The 19,108-nt window shown below is 46.6% G+C and overlaps 1 protein-coding gene across 4 annotated transcripts in view; it reads right to left on the reverse strand.

The window, feature by feature from the left end:
* Positions 1-19,108, reverse strand: part of CRTAC1 (cartilage acidic protein 1) — an 899,879-nt gene that overhangs the window by 701,379 nt on the left and 179,392 nt on the right. For all 4 annotated transcript variants that reach the window (XM_068257816.1, XM_068257817.1, XM_068257818.1 and 1 more), the window contains exon 2: positions 11,459-11,658. In XM_068257816.1, coding sequence (XP_068113917.1) covers positions 11,459-11,658 — 200 coding nt within the window. The remainder of the gene's footprint in view (positions 1-11,458; positions 11,659-19,108) is intronic.

Here is a 19,108-nt window from a genome sequence, read left to right on the forward strand (position 1 = left end):
CAGAGGGGGGAGCGCTAGCGGAGGGGGTGGGGGGAATTTCCGACCCCCCCCCCCCGCGATCGGGGCATGCTCCCCCCTTATGCCTGCGACCCCATAGGGCCCCCAAAAGCGGGATGTTCGGGGAGTTCGGGGTTCGGCCCGAACATGCCGAACATTGCGGCCATGTTCGGCGAACTTTCCCGAACCCGAACATCCAGGTGTTCGCCCAACACTAATCCGCACCCGCAAGCGGATCGCAAACCGCAGCAGAACCGCTCTGGTGTGCACTAGGCCTATGTGAACCTTAAAGTGAACCTCCTGACTAAAAATCTACTCAGCAGCACTGGAAAGGCTTGGTGTTTCTTTTACAATTTCACAGCATCAGAACTTTGTTTTTCTTAACCAAGCCTCATTTTTAGCTGCACAGAAGAAAACTGCCAGGGCATTTTTCCCCTGATGCTGTGCAAAGCATGATGGGATTTCTGATGTTGTTGTTCTCCTTCTGCTGTTTTGGTGCAATTTTTTTATTTTATTTGAATTTGGGATTTGAAACCTAGCGCGCACAGCTGAGAGGGGTGATCAGGACAGTTGGAAATGTGTCTCATGCTCCCTGTCACCTCTTTTCAACCAAAAACATGGCTGCCCCCATGAAAAAGATGGCTTCCCCCATGAAATCACAAACATTTAACCTGTTCTATTTAAATTAACATGACTAAAGTAACTTAATGACAGAATGTTTGTTTAGGCTGAAGTTCCCTTTTAAGGTGCTATCACTAATTGCAATCGCTAGCGTTTTTAATGAGCGTTTTTGTAAGCAATTTCATGAGCGTTTTCTGGCGATTTTGGTAGCGATTTTAAAAAGTGTAAGCCTTTTGCCAGCGGGTGTGTAGCGTTTCTGTAGCGATTTGCGATTAGCGTTTTTAATTCTGATTGGTCCTCTCAATTTTAATTTTTTGAGCAGTAATGTAAAAACGCTAGCAAAATCGCTCTGTGTAGGTTTTGACGAGCAATTATGCCAGCATTTACCGTATTTTTCGGACTATAAGACGCTCCGGACTAGAAGACGCTCCTAGGTTTAGAGGGCGAAAATCAGGAAAAAAACAAAAACTAAATCTAGGTGCGTCCATGGTCCAGGAGTGTCCTACAGACCTTTAACCTCCCCCCAAGAGGTCTTTATCTAAGATGCACTGCCAAGCTACACTAACCACTGCTGCCCCCACCAATTACAATATCCCTTGATGACCCCACCTTAGCTACACTACACTAACCCCTGATATCACCCCCCCCCCCCAGCTACACTACACAAACCCCTGATATCACCCCCCCCCCCCCAGCTACACTACACTAACCCCTGATATCACCCCCCCCCCCCAGCTACACTACACTAACCCCCTGATATCACCCCCCCCCCCAGCTACACTACACTAACCCCTGATATCACCCCCCCCCCAGCTACACTACACAAACCCCTGATATCACCCCCCCCCCAGCTACACTACACAAACCCCTGATATCACCCCCCCCCCCAGCTACACTACACTAACCCCTGATATCACCCCTTCCCCCCAGCTACACTACACTAACCCCTGATATCACCCCCCCCCCAGCTACACTACACAAACCCCTGATATCACCCCCCCCCCAGCTACACTACACAAACCCCTGATATCACCCCCCCAGCTACACTACACAAACCCCTGATATCACCCCCCCCCCAGCTACACTACACTAACCCCTGATATCACCCTCCCCCCCCAGCTGCACTACACTAACCCCTGATATCACCCCCCCCCCCCAGCTGCACTACACTAACCCCTGATATCACCCCCCCCAGCTACACTACACAAACCCTTGATATCACCCCCCCCCCCAGCTACGCTACACAAACCCCTGATATCACCCCCCCCCCCAGTTACACTACACTAACCCCTGATATCACCCCCCCCAGCTACACTACACAAACCCCTGATATCACCCCCCCCCCAGCTACACTACACTAACCCCTGATATCACCCCCCCAGCTACACTACACAAACCCCTGATATCACCCCCCCCCAGCTACACTACACTAACCCCTGATATCACCCCCCCCCCCAGCTACACTACACAAACCCCTGATATTACCCCCCAGCTACACTACACTAACCCCTGATATCACCCCCCCCCCCCCTCAGCTACACTACACAAACCCCTGATATCACCCACCCACCCCAGCTACACTACACTAACCCCTGATATCACCCCCCCCCCAGCTACACTACACTAACCCCTGATATCACCCCCCCCCAGCTACACTACACTAACCCCTGATATCACCCCCCCCCCAGCTACAATACACTAACCCCTGATATCACCCTACCCCCCCCAGCTACACTACACAAACCCCTGATATCACCCCCCCCCAGCTACACTACACTAACCCCTGATATCACCCCCCCCCCCCAGCTACACTACACAAACCCCTGATATCACCCCCCCCAGCTACACTACACTAACCCCTGATATCACCCCCCCCCAGCTACACTACACTAACCCCTGACTAACCCCTGATATCACCCCCCCAGCTACACTACACTAACCCCTGATATCACCCCCCCCCCCCAGCTACACTACACAAACCCCTGATATCACCCCCCCCCCAGCTACATTACACTAACCCCTGATATCACCCCCCCCCCAGCTACACTACACTAACCCCTGATATCACCCCCCCCCAGCTACACTACACTAACCCCTGATATCACCCCCCCCCCAGCTACACTACACTAACCCCTGATATCAACCCCCCCCAGCTACATTACACTAACCCCTGATATCACCCCCCCCCAGCTACACTACACTAACCCCTGATATCACCCCCACCCCCCCCCCCCAGCTACACTACACAAACCCCTGCCCCCCACAACCTAAATACACTAATTACTACAATGAAACTGAGCTCTCACCCATCAATGAGGTTCATGGTGAGGCTGTAGCCGTGTGATCCGGTGTCTTCCTGTGCAGCATAGCAGCAGCCGCTGCAAGATCTGCAATGCCTGTCCGTCTTGTATCTTGTACCCTGAGCAGCAGCAGCATCTGTGTTCAGAACTCCGCGATCGGTATTTACAACTTCCTGGGCGGCATGGCAGTAGCACTTGTAGATCGGTAATGCAGGCCCCCTCTGTGGCTTTTTGTCCATTCATCAGCCCTGCGTCACTGTAAACCGGGCAGATCAGAATATCTTCAGCCACGACGCTCGCAGAGTCCATCTGAGGCCACCATACTGCCTTGCTCATTGGTTAACCCCATGACCCCGGCGCACAGGATGTTAACCTCATGTCTGCTCCCATGAAAGCAGGAAGTAGACATGCTGCAGATTTAAAGCAGAATTTGTACAAGCTGTAACAAAATTTCAACGCTTTTCTCCTGTTGGACTTAAAATGCTTGAGAGGCAGCCACTAGGGCATGCTCTATAGGTGGTAGCAGTGTTAGGTAGTCTTGCCCAAGGTCTCCTTACTGAATAGGTGCAGGCTTACTGAACAGAAAGAGCCAAGATTCAAACCCAGGTCTCCGGTGTCAGAGGCAGAGCTCTTCAGCAGAAACGGAGGGAAGCACACTTCTGCATACCGCTGGCACGTTCCTCATCTACTCCTCCTGGAAGAGAAGCCAGGCAGAACTCGCATTACCATCGCCGTGACGCAGAAAGGGACGTATTTTTTCTGCAGATTATCAAAAGGCTCTCAGGACTTTGTTTACTGAATTATTAGAACCCTAAAAGGTGCATTCATAACGATTCTGTGCCATTCCCTGTAATGCTGCATTTCAAAGCCAAAAACTCAGACCTGCGAGGAAGTCCACACAAAGGCGGCGAATGGGAAACGTACAGACAGGCGGGATGAGAGCCACTCAACATCTCATAATAGCAGCAACGGCGTGCTCAGAGGAAGAACGCGGCTTTCCAGCGAGTACTGCCAGCCGTACATACAAAACGAGGGAAAAAAGGAAAAATAAAGCACAATAGCTTGCAAGAGAAAAACATAAAATAAAAAATAAAAAAAGTCTACGGCAGCCCAGATCTCAGGACCACAAGTGTCACGCTGCCTTTCACAGCTATGAACACAGCCGCCACCACCATAGAGGAAAAACGGGCCCCCCCAAGCACTGCCACCCCCACCCCCCCAGGGCCCCAGGACTTGCGCTTCCCAGGGCCCCTGCAAAGTTTTATTGGCATAGCAACTCACCTGTCCCGCCCTGCTGCTCTGTCCATGCTCCCCGTCTTCATCCCCGCAGGCTGCCTCTTCAACATGACCCATCGCACGTCATTACACAACAGTAGCATGTGCCGGGTCACTGAGAAGAGGCGGCCCTGACAGGGCCGGTCCTAGACTTTTTGCCGCCTGAGGCAAATTTTTAAAAAAATTGCCGCCACCGCCCCCCCCCAGGCAAGACGGGGGTATTGGGCCAGCGCCGGGGAGGGGGGTCGGACCCCCCCCCTCCCTCGCCTGGGTCCCCCGTCCTCCGCTCCCCTCCAGCCTTAAATAGAAGCAGCCGCTATGTGTAAGAGGAACGGGCGGGGAGGACACTCACCTCTTCCCAGTGTGCGCTCCACTGACGTCACTTTCTGCAGCGTTGCAGGAAGTGACGTCAGTGGAGCGCACGCTGGATCGAGGAAGAGGTGAGTCCTCCCCGCCCGTTCCTCTTACACATAGCGGCTGCTTCTATTTAAGGCTGGAGGGGAGTGGAGGACGGGGGACCCAGGCAAGGGAGGGGGGGTCCGACCCCCCTCCCCGCCGCTGGCCCAATACTCCCGTCCTGCCAGCTACCCCTCCAGCTCGGCGGCCGGCTCCCCGCACCCACGGACGGGCGGGTGCCGCCCCTGGAAATTTGCCGCCTGAGGCAAAAGTTTCACCCCGCCTCATGAGCGGGCTGGCCCTGGGCCCTGAGGATGAAGACGAGAGCGCACCGACTGGAGCAGGTGTAATAAAAGATTTGGCAACTCATATTTTGCAACTTCCCATAGAGGACCGTGTATAACTGCGTAGGCGTGGCTTCTCTCTGAACACGCCTGTAATTTTTTGCAACCACAGGTCCCATTGGGCTAGAAGGGAGATTGTGTGAGAATAGGGCTTGGTTGGGTTGCATTTTCTGATACAGATAGGTTGAAGTCAATGGTTAGGTTGGACTTTCTGATAGCTATACCTATAAATAAGTGCAACCGGTTGCAAAATCTGATGAAGAGTGTTGCACTCCCTGCAGTGTTCTCTTCCTCCTGCTGTCTCTGTAGGAGGGCGTGGCATTCCCTGCAGTAGGCTCTTTCTCCTGCTGTCTCCATAGGAGGGCGTGGCACTCCCTGCAGTGTGCTCTTTCTCCTGCTGTCTCTATAGGAGGGTGTGGCACTCCCTGCAGTATGCTCTTTCGCCTGCTGTCTCTATAGGAGGGTGTAGCACTCCCTGCAGTATGCGCTGTCTCCTGCTGTCTCTGTAGGAGGGCGTGGCACTCCTGCAGTATGCTCTTTCTCCTGCTGTTTCCATAGGAGGGCATGGCATTCCCTGCAGTAGGCTCTTCCTCCTGCTGTCTTTATAGGAGGGCGTGACACTCCCTGCAGTGTGCTCTTTCTCCTGCTGTCTCTATAGGAGGGTGTAGCACTCCCTGCAGTATGTTTTTTCTCCTGCTGTCTCTGTAGGACGTGGTGACACTCCCTGCAGTGTGCTCTTTCTCCTGCTGTCTCTGTAGGAAGGTGTGACACTCCCTGCAGTGTGCTCTTTCTCCTGCTGTCTCTGTAGAAGGGTGTAGCACTCCCTGCAGTATGCTTTTTCTCCTGCTGTCTCTGTAGGAGGGCGTGGCACTCCCTGCAGTATGCGCTTTCTCCTGCTGTCTCTGTAGGAGGAGGACGTGACACTCCCTGAAGTATGCTCTTTCTCCTGCTGTCTCTGTAGGAGGGCGTGGCATTCCCTGCAGTATGCTCTTTCTCCTGCTGTTTCTATAGGAGGGTGTAGCACTCCCTGCAGTATGCTTTTTCTCCTGCTGTCTCTGTAGGAGGGTGTAGCACTCCCTGCAGTATGCTTTTTCTCCTGCTGTCTCTGTAGAAGGGCGTGGCACTCCCTGCAGTATGCGCTTTCTCCTGCTGTCTCTGTAGAAGGGCGTGGCACTCCCTGCAGTATGCGCTTTCTCCTGCTGTCTCTGTAGGAGGGCGTGGCATTCCCTGCAGTAGGCTCTTCCTCCTGCTGTCTTTATAGGAGGGCGTGGCACTCCCTGCAGTGTGGTCTTTCTCCTGCTGTCTCTGTAGGAAGGTGTGACACTCCCTGCAGTAGGCTCTTTCTCCTGTTGTCTCTGTAGGAAGGTGTGACACTCCCTGCAGTAGGCTCTTTCTCCTGCTGTCTCTAATGAAAATGTAATGTAAAATGTGGAAAGGGAGAGGCTTGGAGCGTAGAAGTTAATTCCAGCAGAGAGAGGCCCGATTTCAGGAAGAAATAGGCTGCTTTTAGCCTGTGTTTTCAATACAAAGGACCCTCACTGACGGCTATACAAGGGGGAAAAACGAAAACAGCAGCAAAACAGAAATGAGAACGCTCGCAAAAAAACACACAATGCGATGCCAATACAACAATGCGCGCAAGCTACCTCTCCTCCCCAGGATCCAATTGTGGTTTTCAAACACCGCATCCGGGAACATTCACGAACGCTCCTTATACACAGAGCAGAAGCAAACACGAGTTCCACACCCGTCCTATCTATATATATATATCCAGCACATTCTATTACTTGTCTGTTTATAAGAATGAGAGCATTTCTCCTGCTCCACCAATACCTTCCATGACACATCTGTGCCCTCCGCACCTCGCCAGCGAGCGATTCCTGCGATTGCGACTTGTCACCGCCGTGTGTGACAAGTAATTAATAAAACCTGCTTGTTGAATCTGCTGCAGCAAAGTTAATTATGGCTGCAAGGGGGACAAACGTCGAAGGAAGATTATCATCAACAGCAGCGCTTGATTAGAAATAAGTATTCTTAATTAATCCATTGGTGTGTGTGAGATCACCTTTAATAATACCTTTATTGAAAGGAGTCATAAAACACCCTGGAAAGTGACACAACATTGCCGCCGCACCTCCGGTGAAAGTGTCACACTAGGTTATGTGGAGATGCTTATATATTAAGAAAAAGAAAAAAAAAAAAACAGGAACGGTATCAAGAACTTGGTATATAAAACACACAGCAATGCTTAAAAGAATATCAAAAAACAAACATGACTGACTGACTCTTTTCTGGTACAATTAAATATACATGGCAAAAATAGAACACAGCACAAACTTGCCAACTGTGAAGCACGGTGGAGAAGAGTTGATTTGAGCATGTTTTGCAGCCACGGGACCTGGGGGCACCTTACAGTCATTGAGTCAACCATAAATCCCACTGTATACCAAAGTATTATAGGATCAAACATGAAATCATCTGTGGGACAGATAAAACTTGGCTAACATTGGAACAGGACCGTGATCTCGAGCACATCTAGACACAGTCAAGACACAGAACATTTATATCGCGCTTTTCTCCTGGCAGACTCAAAGTGCTTTGGGGCTGCAGCCACTTTGGGCATGCTCCACAGGCAACCAGGATCATTAGGGATCCTTGCCCAGAGACTCTTTACTGTTTTACATACTAGTTTGAGCTGGGATTCGAACCGTGGTCAAAGGTTCGAATCAGACATCAAAGGCAGCGCTCTTACCAGTACACTATCAGGCTGACAGGAATGGCACCAGAAACAGGAACGGCACCAGAAGGGCAAAGATTTTGCTAAATTAATACAAATATGGTACAAATATGGCTAACTACCTGTTACTTGTCGTGTGTGTGTGTGTGTGTGTGTGTGTGTGTGTGTGTGTGTGTGTGTGTGTGTGTGTGACTGTGTGACTGTGTGTGTGTGTGACTGTGTGACTGTGTGTGTGTGTGACTGTGTGACTGTGTGTGTGTGTGACTGTGTGACTGTGTGTGTGTGTGACTGTGTGTGTGTGACTGTGTGTGTGTGACTGTGTGTGTGTGTGTGACTGTGTGTGTGTGTGTGTGTGTGTGTGTGTGTGTGTGTGTGTGTGTGTGTGTGTGTGTGTGTGTGTGTGTGTGTGTGTGTGTGTGTGTGTGTGTGTATGTGTGTGTGTGTGTGTGTGTGTGTGTGTGTGTGTGTGTGTGTGTGTGTGTGTGTGTGTGTGTGTGTGTGTGTGTGTGTGTGTGTGTGTGTGTGTGTGTGTGTGTGTGTGTGTGTGTGTGTGTGTGTGTGACTGTGTGTGTGTGTGTACACTGTGTAGAGATGGCCCGAACCTCCGATTTTCGGTTTGCGAACGGGGCTTGCGAACTTCTGCAAAAGGTTCGGTTCGCGCGACCTTTCGAGAACCGCAGTAGACTTCAATGGGGAGGCAAACTTGGAAAACTAGAAACATTTATGCTGGCCACAAAAGTGTTAAATCCTTTAACGAGAACCTGTTATGGCGGACAATGATGACACCACTTGCCACAACAGCTAGGTATATGCAGTGATGAGGTGGTTTCACTGAACACAAAAGGTAGGTAAGTATATGCAGTGATGAGGTGGGTTCACTTAACACAAAAGGTAGGTATATGCAGTGATGAGTTGGGTTTACTGAACACTCGCCCAGAGAGCTATTTAACCTAGAAACCACTCAACGACAAGCAAACATGGGCAGGTCAGGGTCACACATCCTCCTAACAACAATTAAGAGAAGCAACACACCAGTGACATCATCGTCACTCCAGATTCTTAGGCACACTACTTAGAAATAACAAATCCTTTCTCATATTTAAAAATACAAAAAGCTTACGTTTTATGAAGTAAATAAAGAAATAAAACATTTGATTGATTGGTTTGTAATTCAGTGTGGCTGCGCTTGCCTTGTAATGTTACATTCAGGTTTGGTATAAATGAGCGCGATCTCCGCACTGAGCGCTCAGACTTTACGCGTCACCTTTGTCCGTCATCTCGGTTCAGCGTTCTGCCGCTGTTAATAAGGTTATTGATTTGTTTTGTAGCACTTTATTACACTTTTGCACTTTATTGGAAATACAGATATCCATATGCCCTCGGAGTTAATTGACCTTTTAATGCTCGAAGAGTCCTTCCATTAGTCTGCGGTGGTTACGGAGCGGATGCCGCCGCTACCCTAGTATGACTCAATGTCTGCTGGCCGCTATTAAGGGATGTTAAATGGCTTTTGTAACCTTTTGGATATTCTTGAACTGATGACAAAAAAAAATAACAAAAAATAAACACAGTTATTTTGGATAAGTACAGTCATATGGCTTTTTCCTAAAAATACAAAAATGCAGGTAGGCCCTCTTATATACCACATATGTGACCGAAATTCTGACATTCCTAAATGGGATAAAACGTTAACATAACATTCAATAAAAATGTGTTTTTCCAACTTTCTATTACCCACCTGGTTACCATATTTGCTTGTGTGCATAAGTATTATTGTCCGTTTACAAATGACACGTTCCCAAAGTACAGTGTATCTGCTCTGAAAGCTGCCATTGCATTTTCCTGCATAGCTGCTGTATTTATATATTAAAATATATCTAGTGATCACTTCTCAGCTCTCTGCTTCTACAGCAGAGAGAGCCCAGTTTCAGCACAACTAGGAATGTGTACGAATTGTAGAAGATACCGGAATGTAAACAAAAGATAATGTCATCAACTATTCAGATGCAGAAGCAAGCTTTACAATGAAGAAAGAGGAAAGAAGAAATGCTGAAACTCATACCACTTTAAGGGCTCAGTCACACTAGGGGCGTTTTCGGCCTTTTTTTTAAACAGGCGATTTTCCAAATTGCCCACAAAATGCTTGTGCAATGGATCTCTATGAGAAGGTTCACATCAGCGCATTTCATCCACTCTGCGCTCAGCAAAGCGGTGCCTGTACCATTTTTGGGGCGATTTTGGTCAAATGGAGGGTATAGGAAGAGAGCTAAACTCTCACAAAATTGCTTTAAGCGGCGACTGCATTCGCGATTTTAAGAATAAATACATTTTATTCTTTTCCGGGTCAAAGAGTTCACTTCCTGACTTGCATCAGGAAGTGAAAAAATTGAATCGCTTTGTAAAAACACTTACAAAAGTGCTTTGCAAAAAAATTGTAGCGCACGGTGGAGTTCCGGGAGGGGGAAAAACCGGGCAAAAGAAAAAAAGAAAAAAAACGGTGGCGTCAGCGATTTTGTTTTTAGATGTTAAGAGACCTTACAGTGATGTTTTGTGACGAACCAACATGGCGTACATAAAGACGGCTCTCCCTGCGCAAGGTAATCTTGGGTAATATATTCAATGAATACCTCTACTGGTCACCCAATTTCTTCCTCTAGATGTGTAATTCTGGCTATTGCCGCAATCCAAATGACAGTAATTGTAATGTACCGCAGGCTGCGTCACTATAGCCACAATTAATATTATGGTCTATGGCGGCGCCCACATCAGACGCTGCGCAGCCCGAGATTTACAGGACTCACCAATAGGACTATTTTTATTTTTTTTAAAGGTCACATTTTTGCACTGATGAGGATATTTGCCCAGCATGTTCCCACGCATGGGGCAGTGCACAGCAGCAAGGCAGATTTGGGGCCAGACATAAGAAGGGGTTGGAGTAACCTGTAGAGCCTATAGATCATAGACGTGAGTTTATATACTTTGGTTTTTTTTTCCCACCTCAGTTACAAGAGGAACTGTAACCCAGGATGGAACTTCATCCCAATCAGTAGCGAATGCCCCCTTTCCCATGAGAAATCCATTCCTTTTCTCAGATAGATCACCATAGGGGTCCTATGTGGCTGATATTGTGGTCAAACCCCTCCCACAGTGTGATGTCAGGACCAGGGGTTCTGACAGTTTGCTGTCTGTGAGCCGTGTTGCATTGTGGGAAATAACGGCTGTTTCCAACTGCCAAGCAACCAGTTTCTCTCTCTGTGCATATGTAGATCTATACAAAAACAAACGTTTAGCCTATCACATTGTTAGGGGGTGTGGTTAGATAATTGCAGTTGGTACTGGTTTTTTTTCCATGTCTGCCAGTAGAAATGATGACCAACAGGCTGATTGTGGATCAAACAATATGAACAAATTACATGGTGAACACCGGTATCAATGATTTATTGATCTTTCTTCTATTTTTATCACTTATGACTTTGCAATGTATTGCTTTATTTTTTTATTTTTTCCCCTTTTCGGTAAAGTTCCTCTTTATGTAAACTAAACAGTGTCTGTAATATGAACACTTAAACCTTCTCCAGCCCTTTAATGCACATAAACTCCTGGAAGGAGAGGTGTAGAGGCAGAGATAACCCTTTAGTGCAGTAATATCTCACTCAACACTTCAACAGGACTGCAAGTAGAGGAATTTCTAAACAGAAGGATTGCAGCAATGTAGTAATAGATCTTTAGCATTTTAATAAACATTCTAGCAAACAGAATCTTGAGCAATTCACACAACGTTAACTTACCCAGCCACTAGGATCTCAAAGTCGCCATCGTTGTCGACATCCGTGATGGCCACGCCATAGTTGAGTTGCGTGGGGTTGTTTTCGTAGTCTGGCGGGAGTACGGTGCTGGTGATGGCCGTGAACATGGGGTCCGAACGCTGAACTCCACCACAATACGCGACGAGAGACAGCAGCAAGGGCAGAGGCAGCATCCTCGACACCTGAAAGTAGAAACAAGCCACAGATTCAGGACTGTTATCCACACTGCAATGTAACTTAACAACTACAGCCATCTGTGGCTTTATCCATGTCAATCTCTCTTTTGTAAAGGACGCCTGGTGTAAGAGGGATATGGATATGGTTGACATACAAGTTTCCTTTTAAACAATGCAAGTTGCCTGGCTGTCCTGCTGATCCTCTGCCTCTATACTTCTAGCCATAAACCCTGAAAAAGCATGCAGAGCAGAGGTTCGGACTAAGGGCTTATTTCCACTGGGGGACGCGGTTGTTTCTGATTGGGCTGCAGCTTCCATTCTGTTACGTAGCCCGAATCGTGGAGATGCTGCAGATTCTGCCCAGATTGGGGCTCAGTGCAAATAGGCCCTTAAAGAGAAACCGTGACCAAGAATTGAACTTCATCCCAATCAGTAGCTGATGAGAAATCTATTCCTTTTCTCAAACGGATCATCAGGGGGCGCTGTATGGCTGATATTGTGGTGAAACCCCTCCCACAGGAAACTGTGAGGACCACGGACCTGGCAGTTTCCTGTCTGTGAACCTCGTTGCATTGTGGGAAATAGCTGTATACAGCTGTTTCCAACTGCTAAAAAAGCAAGCAGCAGCTACATCACCTGCCAACAGTGAAAATGTCACCATGTGATAAATGTCAGAATGTAAATCAAGGAGAGGAAAGCTTTTACAATGAGCAAACACTGACTAAATCATTTATACATAATGATTGTAAAAATGAAGCACTTTTTTATTACATTATTTTCACTGGAGTTCCTCTTTAAATGTGGCTGGATTAGCTGCATGCTTGTTTCAGGTGTGTAATTCAGACATTAATGCAACCAAAGAGATCAGCAGGGCTGCCAGGCAACGGGTATTGTTTAAAGTGGACCTGAACTCAGAACGCCCTATCTGCTGTAAAACATACACAACAGCAAAATAACCTTTAGGGCCCGTTTCCACTAGATGTGTTTCACAGATTCAGGAAAAAACATTTCTGCCTGCCCTGGGCCTTTAAGAATGACAACTAAATCACCCCACAAAATGGCTGACTTGAAAGGGAAAAAAAAAAGTAAAGTAAAGAGGGAAAGAAAGAAATATGGTATATATCTGACTTGCTAACAAAGTTGGCACCAGCAAAAATGAGGTCTACTTTTACCCCGGTGAATACTGATGCTGTATGCCTGCGTAACACAAATATATCTGCGCAGAGTGATCGCAGCATGGACTCGACCCGTAAGGGGAACTTCAGCCTAAACAAACATACTGTCATCAAGTTACATTAGTTATGTTAATTAGAATAGATAAGTAATAAAAAAATTTACACACCCTGTTTTAAAAAGAACAGGCAAATGTTTGTGATTCATGGGGGCTGCCATCTTTGTCATGGGGGCAGCCATCTTTGTCATGGGGGCAGCCATCTTTTTGGTTGAAAGGAGGTGACAAGGAGCAGGAGACACAGTTCCAACTGTCCTGTGTCCTGATCACCCCTCCCAGCTGCACACGCTAGGCTTCAAATGTCAAATTCAAAATGTACTAAAAAAAAAAAAATTGCACCAAGACAGCAGAACGAGAGCAACATCAGAAATCCCATCATGCTTTGCACAGCATCAGGGGAAAAAAGCCCGGGCATTTTTCTTCTGTGCAGCTAAAATTGAGGCTTGGATAAGAGAAAAACTTCTGATGCTGTGAAACTGTTAAAGAAACACCAGGCCTTTTCAGTGCTGCTGAGTCGATTTTTAGTCCGGAGGTTCACTTTAATGGCTGCAGAAGTGGACACGGTCGCTCGCCTTCACGTCTCAAGCATTTCCCATTTATCCGATGTTCTATATTGAGTTCATACTTTCTTTAGTTTCCATGGTCACCTCAATGTTCCCTCACAGTATATGGTTTGACCTACGTGGCGTGACAACGGACTAAAAGCGGCCGCGTCCCGCGGAGATCGCCTATTCCTGCCGATAGCGATATCCATTTCACACGCAAATCTCTAGCACCTTCTACAGAACAGTGACGCCTAATGTACAATTCCCGGGAACAATCTGCAGTACGAATAATACAAAGAAATGATAGAAATATTTGAACAAGCATGAAAACGGTCTCCTCTAACCGTTCCAAACAAAACGTGAATAAACCTGACTTCAATCCAATCAGTCCCTGAACACGAGAGATAAAAAACGCAATCCAAGAAGTATCAGAACACAGAAGCGGCAGAAAGCCTAAAATGTTCATGTTTGGAGCCAGAAATGCTTATTCTGCACATTCACCGACACTGAACTCGTCTTTTCCAAATCACTAAATTACCGGCAAGAAGGTGGTTGTAAAGTGGACGTGAACTCAGAATTTCCTCTGTGCTCTAAAAGATAAGCAACAGCATAATAACCTATAATGAAAAGCATTTATTTGTTAAAGTTGATACAGGTTCAAATCCCAGCCAGGGCACTATCTGCAAGGAGTTTGTATGTTCTCCCCGTGTCTACGTGGGTTTCCTCCGGGCGCTCTGGTTTCCTCCCACATCCCCCCAAAAAAATATACAAATAAGTTAATTGGCTTCCCCCTAAAATTAGACCTAGACTATGATATTTACAGTGCATGATACATACATAAACATATGACTATGGGAGGGATTCGATTGAGAGCGCCTCTGAGGACAGTCAGTGACAAGACAATTTACTCTGTACAGCGCTGTGGAAGATATTGGCGCTAAATAATAAGAATATATATATATATATATATATATATATATATATATATATATATATATATATATTTATATATATATATATATATATATATATATATATATATATAGATAGATCGATAGATAGATAGATCGATAGATAGATAGATAGATAGATAGATCGATAGATAGATATATTTGATATGTTACAATGTTTCACGATAGTGGTTCTTTCATTTTCCTGGCCTCCTCTTGCGTTTTGGCGCCATTATTTGCAGACTGGTGGCGATAATTGCCAGTAGCGCATACGTTTTGTATCGTGGCCAAGGGAAGCACAATGAGGCTCCTGGTACCCGCACAGGAACCTGGCACGGAAATAAAGCGCAGCGCCGGCGATGTATTTACCAGGATTTATTGAAAATAATATAATTGCGTGCGCCATGTTCTCTATTTAATGGTGAAGTAAATGAAAAAAAACAAATCTTCCGCGCTTGTCTTCATTACGCGAAAATATAGTGTCACTTTTTGCTTGCCTTTATTGGACTGTAAATGTTCAGTAAACTCCACAGACATCCATTCTCCGGCCGCGATTATTACAGTTCAAAGCGGCACCTATTAGAGACATGGGAGTCGCTGTACCCCGTGCTGCGGCTAGCAAGATAAATGCCCATTACAGCCCCTAATCATTCTCCGCATCTCAAACTTTCTCCGCTCTTCACCAGACTCCAGGGGGTGGACGCCAGGAAAAGTTTTGGCTCACAGAGTTTTCAAAAAGTTTCTGTAGGCATTAAGGTTAGAAGTAGGACACATACAGAAAGATTGTCGCCCACAGGCGTCAGGAAAAGGCGGGGTTGCTGTGATGTTCCCTCCTCTTAAAGAAGAACTGTCGCGAAAATCTTAAATTCTAAAACACATACAAAGAAGAAGTTAATTTCTTCCAGAATAAAATGAACCATAAATGAATTACTTTTCTCCTATGCAGCTGTCACTTACAGTAAGTATTAGAAATCTGACAATACCGACAGTTTAGGGCTAGTCCATCTCTCCTTAGGGGTTCTCAGCATGGCCTGTATTCTTTATAAAGACATTCCCTGAAAAAGATTTATACAAAGATGCTGGCCAGCCTCCCTGCTCGCTGCACACTTTTTTGGCAGTTGAATGGAGCAACTGCCATTCACCAAGTGCTTTTAAAAATAAAGAAAACTCTGAGAACCCCCCTCCCCCCATGAAAGTATGGGCTAGTCCAGGCATGGGCAAACTCGGCTCTCCAGCTGTTACGGAACTACAAGTCCCACAATGCATTTGCCTTTCTGAATCAAGACTGTGGCTGTCAGACTCCTGCAATGCATTGTGGGACTTGCAGTTCCGTAACAGCTGGAGGGCCGAGTTTGCCCATACCTGGGCTAGTCCAAAACCTGTCGGTAATGGCAGATTTCTACTGCTTACTGTAAATGACAGCAACATAGGAGAAAAGTAATTTATGGCTCATTTTACTCTGGAAGAAACATACTTCTTATTTGTATATGTTTACATGTATTTAAAATGTTAAGATTTTCACAACAGAGGTCCTTTAGGCTAGTTACACACCAAGACGTTGCGTTTTAGGGGACGTTATAGGGCACATAACGTGCCCCTAACTCAACGCCTGGTGCTCTCTGATGTGGACGTCAGAGTGAGCCGCGTTGTGCAGCTCACTCTGGCGTCCGTGATGCGTACTCTTGGACGCATGCGGCATCACGTGGTCCCGCCCGGCCAATCGCCGCACAGAGCGGCCGCTCCAGGAAGTAAACACTGCACGTCACACCGTGCAGTGAATATTAATTAGCCATGTGCCCGGCCGCTCTCCACTCCTTCCCAACACCACTGAGCATGTGCAAGCAGTCTAATGCGGCATAACGCCGTAGCATGCAGCACATTCAACTGACGTTCTGCGTTACAATGTAACGCAACGTGGGCACTGTGAACAGCCCATTGATTTTTCATTACTGTGTGGTGGGCTGCGTTACAGGCTGCTCTAACGTGCGCCTGTAACGTCTCACTGTGAAAGATTGATTGGGGCAGAGAATAGGGGGAAAAATGGGAGGGGGATAGGAGGGAAAATATTACAAGCCCGCCTCTTCCTGTCTGATGATATGACTTTAGCAAAAAGTACAATTTTCATGGAGTGATTACAGGAACCGGGGGGGAACGATATGGTGAACGGACAGTGCGCTGAAGTCTGTAGCCCCAACATGAACACACCTCTGTGCTAACCTAAGGTAGCTTTGGTGGTGTGATTTAAAAATGTAAAGCCAAACTGACTGAGCCTGTAATCAGTAATGAGCGAAAATGGCAATATTCTTTTCGCAAAAATAATGTAAAATTCGAATTTCAAGTGAAAACGCCATCGAAAATCATTTTGTTAAAAGTTTGTGATTTTTCACGCTAAAATAATTTTCACATTTTTCGTGAATTTTTTTAAATCTGCCTCTGCAGAGCAGCTAATTTGCAAACACAGGATGTTAATCTTATGTCTGCTCCCATGACAGCAGGAAGTAGACATACTGCAGATTTATATCAGCTGTCACATATAAATGTTCTTCTTTAAAGCTTATGATGCTGTTGCTTATCTTTTAGAGCAGATAGGAAGTTCTGAGTTTAGGTCCACTTTTATTGTAATCACGGTTATTAATCGACTCAGATATCAATTATAACGTCAATGCCATCATCTTATCTGCACAGGAATTGCTGCTTTTCTGTTCCTTCCGGCTAAAATAATCAGAGAATCTTTGTTTAATATAGAATAATACTAACAAAAGAAGGTATTGTTTTTTTCACGGAAAGATCCTTAAATAAAGAATAACAAAGAATGTGAAATGCTTTAACATAGAAGCAATAACAGGGAGGCATGGCAACAAAAGAGAATAAAAAGAGATGAACGTGCCAAGAAAAAAAAACAAAAAGAAAGAAGAACATTTTACATTTCTTTTTACACAAAAAGAAATGTATTCCATACGTGTGTCGCAGACAATTATCAATCAAGCGGTGCCCACCGGTTCTGACGCGAGATTCTAACGCCGCTCAGACAATAGACAAAGGAGAGGAGTAATCACCAAGCTTCAGAAATTACACAGGTACTCCGCCTTTACATCTAGAAACATTATCCGGATGAAAGGGTTAAATGAATCGTTATTAAACGGAGCTGGATCAGTACGGCGAGGAATTATCAAACGGTTTACAAATTGCTTCTGTGGAGTGGCTGCTGAGTAATCGGCGGTGGAAATCGGAAATGTGGGGGCTTCCTGTTAAAGGACAGCTTACATAAACAGGGGTACCTCAAGGGTGTACATGGCACCCTGATGCCAGGGCTTCTCAGCGCAGGGTGGCAAATACTCTCCCCACTCCAAGTTGTCACCACTCGAAGGGAGAAGTAATTTGGGGGCTGACAAATTCCCCCATGCGCGGGACGCGGACTATATCAGTGTTATAGCTGCTCCAAGCTTTGGCGCCGGGCAATCTCGCAGCAGGCGCCCGAAAAGCCCTGCCTCAGAAAAAGGGCGCTGTGGAAATGTGGGCGCCATGAACAGCCGCAAGTTCAATCAATAAAATTACCAATATTGTACTATTGGGCAGTGGTAATTCCAAAAGTAAAATATTGGTAAAATTTACCAATTTTTTTTTTTACTAACACTACGGCCCGTTTACATTTAATCAGTTGCTCTCAGTTATAACTGAAAGAAAACTGATTTTCAAAGCAATGCCCATGTATTCCTATGGCTCAGTTCACACTTAAAGAGGAACTCCAGTGAACATTTTACTGTTGGCAAGTGATGTAGCTGCTGCATGGTTTTTGGCAGTTGGAAACAGCTGTAAACAGCTATTTCCCACAATGCAACAAGGTTCACAGACAGGAAACTGCCAGGAGTACCGCGGTCCTCAGAGCTTCTTGTGGGTGGGGTTTCACCACAATATCAGTCATACAGCGCCCCCTGATGGTCTGTTTGTGAAAAGGAATAGATTTCTCATGTAAAAGGGGGTATCAGCTACTGATTGGGATAAAGTTCAATTCTTGGTCGGAGTTTCTCTAACGCATTTTAACGGAAATCTTTTTCACAATGCACTGCTATGGAAAAAAACACATACTAATGCGTACCAACGCACACCAAATGATTAAGGGTAAATGGGTCCAAAAAACATAGCCCTGTTCTCACACTAAGGGCCGGTTTCCACTACTAAGTGATGCGAATGTGGCCACCTAGCCGTATCACATCTCCCGATGCGGAAGTGATTTGAAGAGATGGGACGCGGCTGCGGGCGGATGCGGCCGTGCGAGAAGCATGTTGCAGATTCTCGGATCGCTCCGCACAACATGCGCGCACTGGAAACTTTTCCATTGCCGTGCATGCGTTTCAGACACCCGCGGTAGCCGCATCACACCGCTCCCAGTGGAAATGGGCCCTTAGGGTTGCACATAACTGAAATTACAAGTAGCACTTCCTGTCCGTGGGAGAGGGAGGGGTAACTTACCCAAGCCGCCTCCTTAGCCGATGCACTCCACGTCACTGCCATGCTTCCTCCTTCAACCCAGAGCAAGGAAGCATGGGAATGCCATGGAATGCAAGCGAGGCGCATCGGCTAAGGCGGCGGCATGGGCAAGATAGCCCTTCCTCTACGGACTCCTAACCCTAACCAATCCACCAACCCATTCCTAAGCAACCTCACCTCACTGATACTTAAAGGGGAACTTCAGCCTTAACAAACATTCTGTCATTAAGTTACATTAGTTG

The sequence above is a fragment of the Hyperolius riggenbachi genome, chromosome 10 (genome assembly GCF_040937935.1).
Source record: "Hyperolius riggenbachi isolate aHypRig1 chromosome 10, aHypRig1.pri, whole genome shotgun sequence".
In the NCBI taxonomy this organism is placed as follows: domain Eukaryota; kingdom Metazoa; phylum Chordata; class Amphibia; order Anura; family Hyperoliidae; genus Hyperolius; species Hyperolius riggenbachi.